Source organism: Triturus cristatus, chromosome 3_1 (genome assembly GCF_964204655.1).
Source record: "Triturus cristatus chromosome 3_1, aTriCri1.1, whole genome shotgun sequence".
Taxonomy (NCBI): domain Eukaryota; kingdom Metazoa; phylum Chordata; class Amphibia; order Caudata; family Salamandridae; genus Triturus; species Triturus cristatus.
The window spans coordinates 392,621,036-392,640,523 of record NC_140583.1 but is presented as its reverse complement, the minus strand read 5'-3'; the positions used below and the strand labels follow the sequence as shown (position 1 = coordinate 392,640,523).

Here is a 19,488-nt window from a genome sequence, read left to right as displayed (position 1 = left end):
TGTAATTCACCGATAATTCCGATTCTTAAACGAACTGATCCTACTGCTCCACCAGTGTACCGATTGGTTATTGATTTGCGTGAACTAAACAAGTGTATTGTACCACAATTCCCTGTGGTCCCTGATATATCATCATTGTTGACAGCAATTGATTCCGAAGCAACATTTTTTACTGTAATTGATCTCAAGAATGCCTTTTTCAGCGTCCCAATAGATCCGGAAAGCCAATACTTGTTCGGATTCAGTTTAAATGGGCGCAGCTTTAAATTCTCACGCGCTCCCCAAGGATTTACAGAAAGCCCCAGCATCTACAGCCAAGCATTGAAACGAGAACTTGACAGTATCCACATGCCAGTCAATACTGCACTGCTTCAATATGTCGATGATCTGTTGATCACCGCGAGAAGCGAGCCAGAATGTGAAAAAGCTTCTCTGACAGTTTTACATTTCCTAGCCGACAAGGGGCACAAGGTGTCCCCTTCTAAGCTGCAATTCTGTGTTCAGCGAGTTATTTATCTTGGTCACTCGCTGTCCAAGGAGGGAAGGCAGCTTACACCAGATCGCATCCAGTTAATTGCTAACATGTCAATACCCCAGACACAAAAGGAGGTGCGGGCTTTCATAGGCCTCACTTCATATTGTAGGCAGTGGATCCCTCAGTACGCATTTCTAGCAAAACCACTCATTCAGTTAACCACACAGGAGGCAGCCACATCGACTGTTCTCCCTTGGACTCAGGAACATACACAAGCTTTTGAAAGCCTAAAGGAAGCTTTATGTCAAGCACCTGTTTTAGCAACACCATGTTATAGCAAACCTTTTACACTCTTTGTTACAGAACGCGAAGGTACTGCCTTGTCAGTACTCACTCAGGATCAAGCAGGATCACGCAAGCCATGTGCTTATTTTTCCAGTACATTAGATCCCGTAGCTCAGGCTTTGCCTGCATGCCTGAAATCAGTGGCAGCGACAGCTTTAGCAATCAGACAAAGCGATGCCATAGTATTAGGACACCCATTGACAGTTCAAGTACCACATGCAGTAGAGGTTCTTGTGAACCGAACACAAACGCAACACTTGACCATAGCAAGACTTACCGGTTATGAACTGACATTGTTTCAACCACACATAGAGATCCGACGGTGTAATACATTGAATCCTGCTACACTATTACCTGTAATTGGAACAGACCCACTAGCTCATGATTGTGTTGAAATCATTGAAATAAAGACGAAACCTAGACAAGACTTGACAGACGTTCCATTGTTAGATCCAGACCTGACGTTGTATGTAGACGGATCATGCATGAGAGCAAGTACAGGAGATTTAGTGGCCGCGTATGCAGTCACAACAGACACTGAAGTTATTGAGACACATTGTATAGATACTCTGTCAGCCCAAGCAGCAGAACTTATTGCTCTAACGCAAGCCTGTATTCAAGCCACAAATAAGAGAGTTAATGTATACACTGACTCACGTTATGCATTCGGAGTTGTACACGACTTCGGCGTGCTGTGGCGAGAGAGAGGTTATTTAACGTCCCATGGTGCCCACATTCAGCACGGGCCCCTCATTCATGCTTTGTTAGACGCAATACATCTACCCACTGCTATATCGATTATGAAATGTAAAGCACACACGAAGGTTACTGATACCATTTCTCAAGGCAATGATTTAGCTGACAGAACAGCTAAACAGACTGCTCAGAATCGCACATTAGACATGACAAAGCCAATAGTTCAGACACCAACACAGTGTATGACAATTAAGGATCCCACACTTGACGTAATTGACATACAGACACATGCCACAGCAGAAGAAATAAAGAAGTGGACTGAACTAGGAGGGATCCAGACAGATCAAGGATGGATGACGAAGGAGAAATCTGTATGGTTTCTCCCTGATTCCATGGTTCAAGCCATTATAGCTACAGTTCACAGTCCAGCACATTTAGGAGAGAAGGCTATGCTAGACAGCATTCAGCACATTTGGTTCAACAAACATTTACGAGCAGCAGCTAAACAAAAAGTTCGTACCTGTATGATATGTTGTCAGTTTAATCCAGGAAAAAGTGTTCCCGTAGAGCAGGGTGGATTTCAGCCTCCTGACCATCCTTTTGAAGTCCTCCAGATGGATTATATTCAGATGGAACGTTGTCGAGGATTCAAATATGTCCTCGTAGTTGTCTGCGCTCTCTCCCGTTGGACAGAGGCGTATCCCGTATCAGATTACACTGCCTCGACTACTGCCAAGCAGCTAGTTCGAGAATTCTTCCCACGGTACGGTTTACCACGTGTTGTATATTCAGATAACGGTCAGCCTTTCTCATCCGAATTAATGAAACATGTCTCACTCTTGTTGGGATATCAGTGGAAATTCCACTGTGTCCGACACCCCGAGGCAGCAGGTCTCGTAGAAAGACATAACCAGACACTGAAAATCAGACTGTCCAAAATATGTAGAGAGAAAGGTGTCGACTGGATAGTAGCATTACCAGTTGCACTCTTTTACATGAGAATGGTAGCACACTCTAGAACAGGGCTATCCCCGTATGAGGTGATCTTCGGTAGACCACCGAATATGTGGGGGACGCCTATACCACGTAAAATAACTGATGTTGATTGTAATATGCTGACAGATTACCTGGCTTCCTTGATGTCTGCACTACAATCTTCTCGTTCACAGGTAGCTGCAGCCTTTCCCGACAACACTGAGGCGAAACCCCATGACGTTGTTCCGGGTAATCTTGTCTTTGTGAGAAACTTCGACAGGAAAAGTCAATTGGAGCCCAGGTGGAAAGCACCCAAGTTGGTCCTGTTGACCACAAGAACAGCCGTGAAGATCGAGGGACGAAAAGGGTGGATTCATTCGAGTCACGTCAAAAAATTTCATGGACTTCCTCTTGACACAGACAGTACTGCCCGTGTGTCTTCCCCCATTGACTCAAAGCTACCTTTGGCTGAGGCCAGTAGCACCGAACTCTATAAACAGAAACTCAGGTCCAGATCTAAACTGTCGGACGATTTGATTGTTTAAGTCCTCTCCAAGGTGAAGCGGTTGAATCTGTCCCGACATGTACCCCTTAGGTCTGAATCATGTAGAGTCCAGAATCATAATGAAACGACATGCTTATTGTAAATTACTGCGTAACCACTGTATTGTGACTTTATTAATTTTGTCTTCCTTGAGTTTTTTAATAGTTACTGCAAGTATATTGTTGCATATGTATTATCCTGTTTCTAAACGTGTTTTCAATATAACTGATGAACATTCTTTTAGTGACCTACCGCCACATGAATTATCCTATAGACTTGCGCTGCGAAATAACACATTCATTAGTATGTTACATCATTCCCATCAGACTAGTAATGCCACCAATTGTTGGGTGTGTGGCCGACTTCCTCCCTATCAGAATAACAAAGGAGTTCTGCCTTTCTTTCCACATCCATTCACACACAATGGCTCCTGTGGAGCATGGTTTAGTTTATTAAATTCCATAGACCCAGACACAGCAGTTTATCAACAACATTGGATATGGGGAAATCTGAATCTAGTTTTATTCAAAGTCTGTCACCCTAATAAGGAGGGTCACCTCAGTAGAACAGGAACTGATTTAGAAAATGAAGTGTATAAATTAGGTAATTTTACGCCTAATCTTATGATTCTGAATGTCAAATCCGAAGTTGAACTAATTTTGCCCACTATGTCTGTATTTCCAGTTAAGGGTGAATTATGTGTAAGAAAAGTTGGTTCCATACATATGGGCCATAGCCAATGCGTTACTACAGTAGAATATAGTGATCAAGGTAAATCTTCATTTAGAGCTTCTCGCCATTCTTACTTCATATGTGGTCAGACGGCATATATGCGTCTGCCTCTAGATTGGGATGGTACCTGTTACATCGCATTCCTTTTGCCACCTGTTTTCCTAGCTCCCCCTGATTATTATCGAGATGTTCATTTAGTACACAATAGAGAGCAAAGAGATCTCCCAGTTGTCGATTATACTGAGACAGCATGGGACAAGTATGTAGATTTCAATAAAGGTATCTTTCCCTATATAGGTACTATATCAAATAGTAAGCTGATACGCAGACTCACCAAGACTCTTGAAGCTGTAGTAAACGAGACTATAGCCGCCCTAGGCAATCTGACAGAGGAACAATCAGTGATGAGAATTGTTGTTCTCCAGAATCGTCTTGTCCTTGACGTCATCCTGGCCGATAGGGGCGGAGCTTGCAGGGTCATCGGATCCAGCTGCTGTATATTCATACCAGAAAATTCGCCATCTGTATATAAAGCTATAACACGCCTTCATAAGATTGTAAGCCAGATACACGAGAATCCAGGCATTTGGACGTGGTCCGGGTGGTTTTGGAGTGTGATATCAGCCTGGGGATGGAGAGTTCTATCCTTCCTAGGTATTGGCCTTCTTATGCTCTTCAGTTGTTGTTTATGCCTACAATGTGGACCAGCGATTTGTGGTCTGTGTGCCACATCATGCATTCCACATCAAGGTTTTCGCTCAAGATCCCGGAAGAAGAAAGAAGAAGAAATGATGCTCCATGAGCAAATCAATGGAATGATGAAGATTGATGTCTCGTGAAGGGCAAGAAGGGGACAAGGAGGGAATGTGGAAATGTGGATTTTCCTGATCAGTTATGTCCCCTATCTTGGACCCCAACGGTTCTATATGCATGTTACAAGTACATGTATGTTCCCTCCAGTTCCAGTTTCTAAGACGCAAACATATGTGTGTCTACCGTCAACATGTTCTCTGTCAGATCCGCCATCAATGGGCTGGATATTAGATTCCTAAGTATGAAAGGCCACCGACTTTATATGGCTAAGTTACTTCATTTTTACAGTTCAGGCAAGTAGGCCCGATTCTGTCCTCAAAGCCTTTCCCTGCTCTCTGTCTCTGACAGCTTCAGCTTGAGCTCGCATCTGTATCCATGAACTTTGTCCTACTCCCTGTGCAGCTAACGGTGCCTGCCTCGGCCAGTTTTCGCCTGTCTGCCAAGAAGTTGTATTTCACCTTCGAATTATCTATTTTGCTCTCCAGCCGATGCATTCCTGTCCAGTGATTTAGGTAAACATTTCCTTTAGCTCACAAGCAAAGGACTCAGCCTTTCCGTCCTCCTGCAAGTGATTCATAGCCCTGTTGCCATGGAAAGTTTTCTATCCCTCGCATCTCATATAGACACTTAGACGCTTGTACACGCACACAGTCAGTATAGAATAGATTCTGTCCGAGAGTCCCTTCCTTGTGGATAACATAGTTCTTTAAACATAGGATGTTAGATATGATTTGGGATTAGGATGACTTGACCCCAGACTTCTCGTCTCCACATGTAGAGCTAAATGTCAAGTCCCCTTCACCCCCTAGTTGCACGTCAATTACACGTCATGCTGCCGCGCGCGCATCTATGCCAAGTATTATCTTATAGATCCACCTATGTCTGATAATTCTAACCAATCATGTTTCTTTTATTCCTTATTACGCCTAGTTTCGATTATGTCACTGTCACGTCATTTTTCTTATCAAATGTTACGCCTTCTACATTCGTTTCATTGTAATGCACTTATTATAAAAATACATGTCTGTTAATGAATTATTGTACTTCACTTCCTGAACCTTCGTGGTGACGGAACCTGAGGGCCGCGACTCGAGTCGGCCATTTTGAATGGAATAAAGCCCATTAGAAAACCTCTTATACCACGGATTCTGCCTCTTGTTATTTTGAGCTATTTACTTTAATTTAAGATTCCGCATGAAATTCAGTCCGGTAATATTTATTTTATTTACCACAATAGCCTGGCCAGTGTCCTTATGGAATAAAATATGGACCAAGATTTGTAAGTCATCCAGAGCAGCCAATATCACACAGACATTATTTTTTGTGTATAATAGACTTTTCTTGACACCCAATGTCTTCAGTAAACGGTTTACAACTGCATCTGATGCTTGCTGGACATGTACCTCCCCAAATGCTGATTTGTTTCACATGATTTTTTCCTGTCCATTTGTACATAATTTCTGGAAGCAAGTGTGGTCTCAAATTAACCTGTTTTATGGAACGAAGTGTTCTTTCTCTTTTACCAATGTTTTCTTAGGCAGTCTATCTTCTTGCTGGGAGAATGTTACGCTTAATATTAAAATTATTGATTTGCTGTTAGCGGTTGCATTCCAACAAATCACTGCAAATTGGAAAGATTTTACAAAAATTTCTTATAAGGCATGGTGGTATACTGTTTGCCACAATCATAGATTAGACACCACTTTTGTGCATCCCTTACATATGGCAACGAAGCGCTTGGATTTGTGGGCACCTGTTACAATATACCTTGACACAAATGCCAAGCGGTGTTCCCAGATGCAACCATCTCGACAAGAAGTTTAAAAACCCCCTTGAATCCCCTCAATGTTTCAATTTTTTTTGATATTTTAATGATTCTTATAATCTATTATACTGTTTTATCTTTCTCTCGTTTATTTATGAGTCCAATTCATATTACTGTATTATAGCAATTTCCATTGTAATGACATGAGTTTTATATTGTGAACTGTGTATCGACACCTTTACTTCTATTAATAAAACCTTTCTGAACTTAAAAAAAAGAATAAGTCGATGTGTTTTCTAATACAGAGCATGTGACATTGTCCTTATAAGTAAGTTAGTTATGTTCACAAATGCTAGGCTACCTCTATCTCAGACAGAACTTACATTTTGAAGAATACGTCACTGCCACTGGTAAGTGTTAGGCTATGGAAATATTCTGAATACATGAACAGCACATGGAGATTTAACAAGCGGAGGAAAGACACAGAAGTTTTTCAGTGACAAGCCGCAGTGACGCAAACAAAATATACTTTCAAGTCCTCAATTTTAGTGATATATATTCTATACTTTTAAGTGCCACTTAGGGGGACACAAGCTATGTAATATCACACAAACGCAATATGCAGATGCCGATCTGCAAAACTAATATCTCTGCTCAGTTATTTACTTATATGTGTAATCTTGTAATGGAAGCCAAAATATCTCAACAAAAATTGACATGGAAAGACGATGAAGCATACCAATTATGAGATTTTTTGTGAGTTTTTCTTCATCTTCGGTCGAGAATTCCAGAATTCCCATGTATTCTTTAGGTAAAGTCGGAACAGCAACTGGATTGCCTGCACGGAAAATATGGCGATACACAAATTTTTGTCTTTTTCATGGCAACAAATATGAGAAAAATAACAAACAAATACATTATGATGAGAATAAATATTTAGGCAAATCAAGGATTCAGAATATGGTGGTTCAGTGATTAAAGATTATTTTATTTTTACTGATTTGTAGAGCGCATGGCTGCCCATGAGCGTCCCAGCGCTAAGTGACAAGAACCTGCTGAGGGCGAACCTCATGGAAATAGCCATGTTTTGAGTGCTCTGCGGAATGAGAGAAGGTTGGGTTGAGCTCTGAGGTTTGGGGGAAGAGTGTTCCATAGTTTGGACACGTTGTATGAGAACAGTCGACCGCCAGAGCGAGCTTTCCTAATTCTAGGTACAGAGGCTAGATTGCAGTTGGAGGATCGAAGCGTTCTTGTGGTGGTGTGAGGTGAGATGAGGTTTTGTAGTATAGGGGGGGGCCTTACCGTGCAGAATTTTGTAGGTAGTGCAGAGAGCCTTAAATTGTATTCTTTCCTGGATGGGAAGCCAGTGTAAGACGCTCAAGGAGGGTTTGGCTGAGCAGCGACGATGGGTTCCTGTGAGAATGCGGGCTGCGGCGTTTTGTACTGTCTGAAGTTTTGACAGTACTTTTTTGGGGGCACCCAGATACAGGGCATTCCCGTAGTCCAGGCGGGACAGCACAAGGCCGTGAACAAGGAGTTTGCGGGACTTTGCCGGGAGTAGGGGTAGGATTTTCCTAGCTGACTTTAGGAGGCCGTGGCATGTTTCAGCCGTTTTCCTTGCCTGGGCTGAGAAGTTGAGGCCTTCGTCTAGCCAAATACTCAGGCTCTTAATTTCTTGTTTAGGAACAGGGGGAGGACTCATGGTTGGAGGCCATAAGGATGTGGAGTGATAGAGGGATTTATTGCCTAGAATCATTATCTCTGTTTTATCGTTATTTAGTTTGAGGTGGGAAGTGTTCATCCACTTTGTTATTTCGATAAGACAGGTGTGGAGGTTGGGGAGGGAATGGTCTTGCTGGCTTAAGGATACCACCAGTTGAGTGTTGTCGGCGTAGGTCAGAAGCTTAATTCCAAAAGGAGCGACGACTTTCTCAAGGGGGGACATATAAACATTAAAAAGGGTCGGGATCAAAGATGAGCCCTGAGGGACCCCGCAGCTGATGGCCGTGGATCTGGACGTAAAGGTGCCATCGGCCACCTGGAAGGATCTGTTCTCGAGAAAGGATTCTAGCCAGGCCAAGGTCGTTCCTGCAATACCAAGGTTACTGAGCCTTTGGATCAGCATTGAGTGGTTGACGGTGTCGAAGGCAGCGCTGAGGTCCAGGAGGATCACTGCCACTGATCCTCCTGAATCCATGATTTTCCTTGCCTCTTCGACTACCGCCAATATTGCAGTTTCTGTGCTCTGGCCTGGCCTGAAGCCCGTTTGAGAGGGTTCCAGTAGTCCATTAGTTTCGAGATGATGGGATAGGCTGTGGTTGACGTGCTTCTCGGCTATTCTACTAATGCCTGAGAGCAGGGAGATCGGTCTGTAGTTACCTAGTTCCAGCGGGTCAAGATGAGGTTTTTTGAGCAGTGCTTTCACCATTGCTCTTTTCCAGCTAGGAGGGACGATGCCAAGGGTGAGTGAGCTGTTGATTAATTTGGTCAGATAGGGTAGAATAGTGGGTCCGACTAGTTTCAGAATGTTAAGTGGAGCAGAGTCAGTGGGGCTACCACTTTTGATGGAATTGAGTATGAGAAGAGTGGTGTCAGTTGTCAGAGGAGTGAGGGCTGACAGCTGAACAGTTGTTGCTATTTGTGGATGAGAGGGCTGATCGGCGTCGGGGGGGGCTGAGTAGGCGTCCAAAATAGTAGGGGGAAGGGATTTGATGATGTTGATGATTTTCAAATTAAAGAATTCTGCAAGTTCGTTGCAGCGAGTGGCTGAGGGTTCTACCAGGGGAGGGGGCTCCGGCACTTTGAGGAGTTTCTTGGCTATTTGAAACGTTTCTCGTGATGAGTTGGTAGATGATCTTATTTTCTCCTCGAAGTAGTTGACTTGAGCGGTTTTAAGTGCTTTTTTGTAGATAAGGAGGGTTATTTTGTATTCGTTTTTTTTTGTGGGATCAAAGTTTTTCCTCCAGTCTCTTTCTGATCTTTTGCAAGCTTTTTTTAAAAGCCGCATTTCACCCGTGAACCAGGGGGAGGTGGCTTTGCTCCGTGGGTTACTGGAGATTTTTTTCGGGAGAGTTTTGTCCAGAGTATCGCTTATCCAAGCTGAGAATTCTGCGTCAGCGCGAATGGGGTTAGTATCAAGTTCAGGGGGGGAGCTCTCTAGGTGATGTTTCCAGATTTCTACATCTAATTTGGACCAGGAACGGGAAGGCTTGCTAGGTGGGGCAGTAAGACGCGGAGTGCGAGTTAGCTGCCAGTTAATTGGGACTAGGAGATGGTCAGTGCAGGGTACCGGGATGGGATCGAGGACAGTGAGATCGATGATGTTGGTAAATACCGGATCCAACAAATGTCCCCTTGTATGGGTGGGAAGATGGCCTAGTAACTTTAGTTGTAGAGTTTCGAGAACTGCTATCAGGTCGGCGGTTGGTTTGGCTTCCTTTTTATCAAAATGGATGTTCAGGGGGAGGAGCCTAGCGCTTGACCAAGATGGCCGCGTGAGCCCTGAGTTCCCGCTACCCTCGCGCCCTCCTGCACTTATCCTGTCCTAAATCCTGATTTTCCTGCACGGAATCCTGCAGATGAGTCACAGCTGGGGCGACTGACGCTGTCCGGGCGAAGATCGCCCACCGGGGACCGAAGTTGTGCATGGCGGAAGATTGCGGCCTACCTCCGAAGGATGCCAGGGGCTTGCGTTGGCAGGATGCCCGGCCACTAATTGAACAACAGCGGCCCTGGGAGGTGTGAACTGACGGACGGATGCCGCTGCACTTTCACTTTCGCTTTCTCGCCCTTTGTTTGCTTTGGCTTGGGAGCGCTTCACGCATATCCTCCTCTGACTGGAGGACTTCCACTCGGTCCTGACTGACTGTTGTAGCCCTATTGACCCTGTTTCCTCTAGCTGCGTGAGGGACGTCCTTTGGCAATTGATTGTCCTGCTGTTCGGGATGTCGACCAAATCGGAGGCGGACAGGTCGAAGTCTAAGACTACCCAGCGGGGAGGCTATACCCAATCCAACAATATGGATCGTAATGCCCAGCAGAAGGGGTCGCCTGGTGGATCGGGACAGTCGCTGGAAGCGCAGAAGGCCGATTCATCCCCTGCCTCGGAGCTGTCGCTGCAGGATATCAAAGGGGCGATAGATGGGATGCAATCTTCGATTGGGCGACAGTTCGAGACCCTGGCGCACAAGGTGGACATGATTCTGATTGATATCAACTTGATTCGCGCGGACCTGGGCAAAACCAATGAGCGGGTCAAGTCCCTGGACCTCAAGACCACTGGTCTCGCGGACGATGTCTCGGAACTTCAGGCTGAGGTTCGTAAGTTACGAACCGCGAGTGACCTCTCCGCCCGCCGGCTCGAGGACTTCGAAGGTCGGGCCCGGCGCAATAATGTGCGCCTTATTGGGGTCCCGGAAACTTCAGAGGATCTCTCCGTGGATTTACTCGTCGAGGATTTGGTGGTGAATCATCTTGCGCCTAAGGGCCTCAGCAAGTTCTTTGCGGTGGAGCGGGCTCACCGAGTGCCTGGAGGACTGCCTAAGGTGGGAGCCCCCCCGCGACCGATTGTAGCCCGGATCTTTAATTTTCGGGATCGAGATGCTATCCTGCAAGCATCGAGGGTGACAGGCCTGGTCCCTTTTCAGAACGCCTCTGTGAGTTTTTATCCTGACTTCACCCAGATGGTGCAGAAACAGAGGCAGAGTTTCCTGGGGGTGAAGCGGCGGCTCAGAGATATGGACCTGAAGTATGCCATGCTTTTCCCCGCCAGGTTACGACCGGACTTTCTTCTTCGAATCACCGGACATGGCGGGGGACTGGTTGGATGCGCTCCCTCGGCGGCAGCCCGGCCGGGACAGCGTGGACGGAGCGGAAGGCGATCATGATGGACAGAAGTGATACCTCCGGTGTTGGCCCGTATTGACTCAGCCCTGGACAGTGACTTACACCTTCCTGCAGTAATGGGAGGGCGGCGGGGGGAAGATAGGAGCTCTTTCCTCCCTTGGGGTACTTTTTGTAGATTTGTTTTTGATAGGGCGACAGGCACACTGCAAGTTGGGGGAGCTTTGTAAGCTGACGCAGGGGTGCAGGGAGGGGGGGGATTTGGGATGTTGGGGTTGTTGTTGGGGGGTGTGTTTTTCTTTCTTGCATGGCGTAGCAATTGTTGTCAACATTGTCCGATCGTGGTTCTCCGGGGGGGGGGGGGTGGAGGTCTCTTTGTGTTCGGGGATGGGGGATAGGGGCTTGAGCATAATCAGCTGGAATGTTAATGGCTTAGGGGATCGCATTAAACGGGGGATAGTCCTGCAATTCTTGAAACGGACCTCGCCAGATGTGGTCCTCCTGCAGGAGACCCATCTTATAGGGAATACGTGTTCTGCACTCAACAGAAAGGGCTATACATTCATTGCTCACTCGGGGTTCTCCTCGGGCTCCAGGGGTGCGGGCATACTTGTTAGAGCTTCCCTACCATTCGAGGTTGATTCCACCATTGCTGATGACAGGGAGCGCTTTGTGGCTGTGGCGGGGAGATGGGAGGGCAGAACGTTGGTATTGGTTTCTGTTTATGTCCCTCCTGCCCTGCAGGCCTCCACGTTTGCTGATCTGGGCAAGGCCTTGTTGGAACTCCCCGGAGGGATGCTGGTGGTGGGAGGAGACTTCAATGCGGTTGGTTCTGGAATGCTTGATAGGTGTCCGCCCAGGGACACCGGGGGTGCTCAGAAGTGGCTTCCCGATTTTATAGACACTTTTGGTCTGGTAGACTGTTGGAGGCTACGGCACCCCACTCAAAGACAATATACCTTCCATTCCGGGGCCCACGGGAGTCTCTCCCAGATTGATTACTTGCTCACTTTGGCTGCGCACGCCTCTTTGGTATCTGAGGCTAGGCACCTGGCACGGGGCATTTCTGATCATTCACCGGTGTGGGCCCGCTTGAATATTGGCCGGGTGGCGGGGGGCAGGGTGGCTCCCATTAACCCCTGGTATTTTCGTGACCCCAAGCAGCGCAGTGCGTTGCTGAAGTCAGTTGACCGCTATTTTCAAGAGAATCAGAGTTCAGTTGAATCTGCGGTGTCCTTGTGGGAAGCTTTTAAGACTGTATTGAGGGGGGAGGCCTTTTCCCTGGTAGTGGCCGCCAAGCGGCGGAGAGATGCCGAGGTGACGCAAGTAGAGGACGAGATAGCGGCTTTGGAAGTGGCCTTGGAAGAGGATGTTACACCGGCCACACTGCATAATTTGAGCTTGAAGCAACTGCAATATAGGGATCTGGTGACGAACGCTGCTAAGACCCTTCATAGGGAGCAGCAGGGTCGACTGTATGATGTCGGCGATAAGGCCGGGAAATTGCTGGCGTGGCTGGACAAAAAAGAGCGTGTCAATCGAGTGGTGCCGGAGTTGTCTAAGGATGGGGGAGAGGTTGTTACGGACCCTGACGGTATAGTTCAGTGTTTCTCGGACCATTTTCGTACGGTATACACCTCGGTCTCGGATAGGCCGACTGAGGATTCGTGTGACCTGTTGCGGGATATCGCTCTGCCCTGCCTTTATGCCATTGATAGGGATGACCTTGATGGAGATATAGCTGTCGACGAAGTGGCGGGTGCTATCCGCGCGTTGCGCTCCGGTAAGGCTTCGGGCCCAAATGGTTTGCCGGTCGAGCTGTATAAGCTTCATCCGGATAAGCTGGCTCCTCACCTGCGCGCCATGTTCGTGGAGGCGCAGGTGAATGGATTTCTTCCGCTCGACCAACGGCTGGCGACGATTGTGGTAATACATAAAGACGGTAGGCCCGTGACAAGTGTGGCTCCTATCGGCCGATATCACTTCTCAATGCCGAGCCGAAAATCCTTGCTAAGCTCCTCGCTAACCGCCTGGTCCGGGTGCTTGGCGACTTGATCCACCCGGATCAGTCGGGCTTTATCCCGCACCGTAACACTGCACTGAATCTTAGACGCCTTCATGGTGTGATTGCCAGGACGGGCACGATGCGGGAGCCGGCTGTTGTGGCGTCCCTTGATGCCACGATGGCCTTTGATACGGTGGAGTGGGCGTACCTGTGGGCTGTGCTAGCCAAGTTCGGCTTTGGGCCTGGATTTGTGGGCTGGCTGAGGTTGCTCTATGAGGGACCTCTCGCCAGCGTCGTGGTGAACGGGCGGGCGTCGGCACCGTTCGAGCTCGGGAGAGGCACCCGGCAGGGTTGTCCCCTGTCGCCGTTATTGTTCGCACTTGCTCTTGAGCCGCTGGCGGCGTGGATACGATGGCACCCGGATATACGTGGGATTCGCTGGTCGCCTGACCACGAAGACCGTATTTCACTTTACGCCGACGACATTCTGCTATACCTCGCCTCGCCTAAGAAATCTCTGATAGTGGTTTGTGACGTCTTGACTTCTTTTGGTAGAAACTCTGGTCTTGTCATTAATTGGGGGAAGTCATACTTGTATGTCCTGTGTGGTGATGTCCCGCCTGTCCCGCGCAACTGCCCGCTCCAGATAGCCCAGCAGGGTTTTTTGTACTTGGGGATCTATATTTCCATCGATCCCATTTTGCGGTACGAGAAGAACCTGCTCCCTCCCTTGGCGCGTCTGCGGCGGGACGTGGCGGGCTGGCGGCGGTTGCCGCTTTCCCTCCTTGGCCGTGCCGCTCTGTTCAAGATGATGTCTCTTCCCCGGTTCCTTTATGCCCTGCAGAATACTCTTGACTGGGTCCCGGCCAGTTACTTCCGTGAGGTTGAAAGCCACCAGCGCGCGCTATTGTGGGAAGGGCGTCCACGTATAGCGATTGCTAAGTTGACGCTTCCGTGGTACGACGGGGGTATTGCGCTTCCGGACATCCGACGTTATTACTGGGCCACCAGTTGAGTGCGATTAACCATGGTGTATATGGTCCGGCGCTGAGCCATGGTTTTGCCATGGACCGATGGTTGCTACGTGGGGGTAACTACTCCAGAGCGCTGTATTCGAAGTCGTTAGACTTCACCCTAACGGGGCCCACCAGGGTGGCTGTGCATGTATGGAAGGTTGCGACGGATTCACTGGGCTGGAAGGGTAAGCTTACCCTTGCCACCCCTCTGTTTGACTCCGATATTCTGGGTAAGCTTTGGCATACAAAAGGGTTTGAGAAATGGGACCTGATCGGCATATCCAGGGTTGGAGACCTCTTGGTTAAGGGTAGGATAAAATCATTCGAGGAGCTGCAGAAGGAATATGAGCTGGGGAGCACGGAGTTCTTCCGATACGCTCAAGTGTCCCACGCCTTGCGGTCAGTTCTTGTAGAAGGGGAGAAGGTGCCTGAGTCCTCTCCGTTAGAGGACCGGATCCTGGATGGCCATATGCCAGAGAGTACGATCTCGCTCATTTATAAGAAACTTGTTAATGTTCGGGCAGATCTTCTTCTAGGGTTACGTGCTCAATGGACCAGGGATGGCCTTGAACTAGATGACGAGGACTGGCAGTACGCAGTTTCCTCTCCCAAAGAGGTCGCGATCCCCGCGCGCCTGCGGTTGGTGCAGCTTAAAATACTCCATAGGGTCTACGTGACGGGGCCCAGGCTGGTCCATATGGGTTTTTCTGAGGAGGGCTTATGTAAGAGAGGCTGTGGTATGGTGGGCACCTTCCTACATATTATTTGGGAATGCGGTGCGATTATGGAGTTTTGGAGGCGCATCCACGAGGTGATGGGGGAGGTGACGGGCATCGTCATGCAGCCTGAGGCGCGGTGTTGTCTTCTGAATGTTTGGGGTCCTACTGACCACGATGCGGCACAGACTCAGTGGGTGACCCTGGGTAACATGATTGCCAAGCGCGACATTGCTCGTCTGTGGGGCTCTAATGGGCCTCCTACATTGACAGCATGGATGGAAAACATGGATTGGAGCATGTTTAGGGAGAAGACAGTGTACTGTGCTCGAGGGCGCCCTCGGAAATGGCACTCTGTATGAGGGCGCTGGAACCAGTATAGAGGGGGCATATGCCTGCTCCCGGACCCGGACCCGCCCGAGGAGCAGCTTTCCCCTTAGCTTTCTTTCCGGCTTTGAACTTCTTACTGATATGTGTATGTCTTCTTGAGTCTCTGACTTCCCCTCCCTTCCCTTACTACAGACCTGTGCCTGTTAGACAAAATGGGGCTCGCTTCCCCTGACGAGAACCCCTTCTGGTGCTTACAGTACTTATCGCCTTGCTTGTGTTTAGGTTTGGGTTTGTGTTTATTTAAAACAGAACCTTCGATTCTCCTGTCATTGGAATGTTGACGCTAGCATGTGTTGTGTTTTTAAAGCTGCCGTACCTCCGGGTTGTCGGCTGAATAGCTGTGTCACTGATCTTACAGAATAAAGGTTTTAAAAAAAAAAAAAAAAAAAAAATGGATGTTCAGCTCACCCAGGATCAAGCAGGTAGCAGGTGGGGTTAGTCGCAGCCAGTGTGTATGAATGCTCCATAAGGGATTCGCAGAATTGACCTAGGGGTCCTGGAGGGCGGTAGATGAGAAAGCCTGATATAGATTGACAAGGGGAGACCTGGATAGAAAACATGATGTTTTCACAGTCTAGGAGGGGACTGCCTTGAAAACGGCATGAGAAATGGTCTTTGTGAATTATGGCAATACCCCCACCTTTTCCCTTAGGACGGTCCATATGGTGGATAAGGAAGCCTGGAGGTAAGGAGTTTACAATGTCAGGATCAGAGTCCGGTCCTAACCATGTTTCTGTTAAGAAGAGAACTTCAAGGCCGTAGTTTTCCAGTAGTTGGTAGATTTCTATGGAGTGCTTGGGAAGGGATCTACAGTTGATTAGGGCCATGCGTATTGGGATGGGGGAAGAGTTTTTAGGTACAGTGAGGGTGAATCTGTACGGGCAATGGGAGCATCGGTTAAGGGGGTGATCCCCGGATACGCTATGTAGGCATGAGTCTTGTACCTTTTTATTAAGGTGAAGTAGAGCGTCCCTTGCGTAGCTGCGCGTCTGGTCGGTGGTCATAGTTGTAAGGTCTGGCTCTGCGCTCTGCCTAGCGCGGACAAGCGCCGACGAGCGCAGACGAGCTTGCCTTAAGTGCGCCTTCGGCGCGCCATCGTCGCGCCCGCTGCGCTCGTCCGCTGCGCTTCCTGCACAGACACATGATTTATAGATGGTGTTATGTGCGTTGGAGGGATGGGCGTGGCCAACAGGGGTGGGCGTGTCCCGTGGCTCCTCGAGGCCGGTAATGGCGGCGGGAGAACAATTTCTGCCCCTAACAGCGTTCAAATCGGCTGTTCGGGAATGCAAGGTGAGTGCTGGGGGGTCGGTGGAGGATGCTTAAAAACAGAGTATTACACAAGATTTAAAGAATTTTAAAACTTTCTGTGAGCAGCGCGACTCCCGGCTTTTCGCCTCATGCAGATGATGTAACCTCTTCCTTGATCCAAATGCTTGGATTAACCCACTACACTGCACTGAGTAGCACGATTTAAATGCACCAGTTTTTTAGTTCGGGGTAAGGAAGGCAAATGCAAATACAAATCTGTGCGATAGGGAGCAATGTTAGTTGTTGTGTATGGAATACAACCTCCTTTATTCTAAACGTTAAGCTTTTGACTAGGCCAAACCGGATCCTATTGTGTAATGAACTTTCTTGATCACTTCTTTGTTCAAATAGATTTACTTTTTTACTTTTTAATTTCAGAATTATATATTATGGAAAATTATAATTATTGTCCAAACGATTTACTGGCTCTGAGGAAAATATAGTAGAAGGCATGCATTAATCAAAAGGAAAATATTTGATCCTGTTATTTCGGAGACTTTTGTTGTTTTACTCCATGCTGCTGTGTGCAAATGTAAATCTGAAAAGTCAAATCATATAAATACCACATCAAATCACATCCTACCTTTTTCCATGGTCTTTGTTAATGCCTTTATTTGATCTTGGAGTTTCTTTATAAGTCTGTCTTTCATATCGATCTGTTCTTCAAAATCCTATTAGAAATTAAAAATAACTATATATTAGTGTTAAGGTGTTACACAAGGTGTTAGAAATTGGGTTACTGGTTGAACGTGGTGTGAGTGCTGATCAAGCAGCACAATCCTAGTTAGGGTAAGGCACAAGCAAACCCCAAATTAACCTGTGCTCAGCCCCGTGGTAGCAGTCAGACTTAACTTAGAGGCAATGTTTATGTTGCTGTGCAACACTTTAAAGAGTAAGACAGTGAAAACACCACTGAAAAAGATACCACAGGACGCTTGAACAATAGAGTTTAATTTAATAAATGAACCAAGACCAAAATAACAAAAATTAAAACAGTAGAAATGGCGATATGACTTTTCAAAGAATAAACTGCAAAATAGCACCTAAAAGCAGAAAGTGCCAACTGCAGCTATCTGGTCATGCTGGAATGGATCAAAGTAAAAAAATCAGGCTGACTGAGATGCAATGTGGGTTGGATACAGTCCTAGATTAGTCTAGTTGAAGTTTTACCATCTCACGTTTTGTGCTAAGAGTCCCGTTTGCATTGAAAAGGGCTGTGAGGAGCAAGAAAAGCTTCGCGGGCAGTGGTCAGTGTGGCGCAAAGAGCAGTCCGGGCATTGTGGATGGGCAGGCGTGAGCTTCACATTTGAGGTCCTCCGAGGGCTGCCAATGCTGCTGTGCAAAGAGAAACGGGCTGGCAGTGGATTGCGCTGACTTTCAGAGTGAGTAGCGCGATTCTGGTGTGAACATGCCCATTTGTGGGCGTGAAGAGCCCAAAAGCTTGATTCCAAGAGTTCAAGAGCCACACCAAGGTCCAGGACCTGAGAGGTGTCATATGTCCCGTGCAGACCTATTGCCATTTGTCCCTATGTTAGCATGAGCACGTTGCAGACTGCACTCTGCTTTGCGCACGTTACTATACAAACATATTTTGCTTTGTGCCACACTGCACTTTCACACAGAACCTGCTGTTATTTTAGCGTTATGTTCTTTCCTGAGATTTAGTCTGCACACCGTAGACAAAGTCAAACAACAATGCCCCAAGTAATTTTGCTCTGGTCAGGTCTTAGCACCTAGAAAATACACACAAGTGCAGAAGTTGTTTAGGAACACACACTTTGACATATAGCTATGTACAGAATAGGTAACAACACACTTGGAGAGGGATCTTTTTTCAGGGAAGAGATTGTGACAGCACCTGAGATGTAGAACTTTAATCTGTGCATTCTAAGGTACGGGGTCTGCCGCATACACCCAGAGACCTTCTTATATATAATCACTTTGCTTCTGAAGAAGGGGAGGGGGCTAGGCTACCCTGAACTACTCCCTCTGCTAACAGTATTTGTGTTGGGCATTTTCTTACTTATTCAAATAAACATTTTAAAGTTTTCTCGTGTCTCTGTCAAATCTTATTGTGGGTTAGTACAAGTGTGAGAGTGAAAGGGTGCATCCTGCAACCGCGATTCCTGAGAGGGTCAGGCGTATTGTGTTGTGGGTGTCTTATCACTTGTTCCTCTCTGAGTGAGTAGGAGGGCAAGTGAGACACTATAGCTAGTCGGCCCCGGGCTCATGGGTACTCAGGTGGTACGATGACTCAGTCCCTGCCTACCACGGTTCTATGATCCCATGCATAGTTCTGTGACTCCGCAGAATCCCTACAACAAAGGCACTACTTGGAGGTAAGAATCTTGCTGAACAGGTACATGAGCTGTTGGGAAGCATTTTATGTTCCTAAGGCTCAGCGTAGGAGGCCATCAGAAGTCTAGCTCTTTAAGCCACTCTGAGGTCCTGGGTTTAGGATGGAGTTACAGAGCCAGTTCTTCTTCCCCAGGCATGAGGGCAGCAGGTTAGCAGTTCCTTGTAGAGCAGCAGTCCAACAGAGTTACAGCTCTTGTAGCAGCACAGTAGTCCTTCTTCCTGGCAGAGTATCCACAGGTCCAGAAAAGAACTGAGGTGGTGGTGTTCGAGGTCCTTCTTCATGCACAATTGTGCCTTTGAAGTGGAGATAAAATTCTTGAGGCATGCCTTTGAGGTGCACAGATGCCCTGCCTTCCTGACCATGGTTCCAGACCAACTGCAGGGTGTATGCCTATTCAGCTGTAAATGAGGCTGGGGCCAGAACCTCCCTCCCATCCTGCCAGTGATAGCCCATCCAGTCACACCTAAGCTCCCACTGTGTGTGGCTGTCTAGGAGGAAAACACAATG

The 19,488-nt window shown here is 47.4% G+C and overlaps 1 protein-coding gene across 2 annotated transcripts in view; it reads right to left on the bottom strand.

Annotated features, from left to right (window-relative positions):
• MYO5C (myosin VC) overlaps positions 1 to 19,488 on the bottom strand; it is a 1,024,918-nt gene that overhangs the window by 189,943 nt on the left and 815,487 nt on the right. For both annotated transcript variants that reach the window (XM_085644174.1, XM_085644175.1), the window contains exons 33-34: positions 17,206 to 17,293; positions 7,085 to 7,183 (exon numbers count right to left, since the gene is read on the bottom strand). In XM_085644174.1, coding sequence (XP_085500300.1) covers positions 7,085 to 7,183; positions 17,206 to 17,293 — 187 coding nt within the window. The remainder of the gene's footprint in view (positions 1 to 7,084; positions 7,184 to 17,205; positions 17,294 to 19,488) is intronic.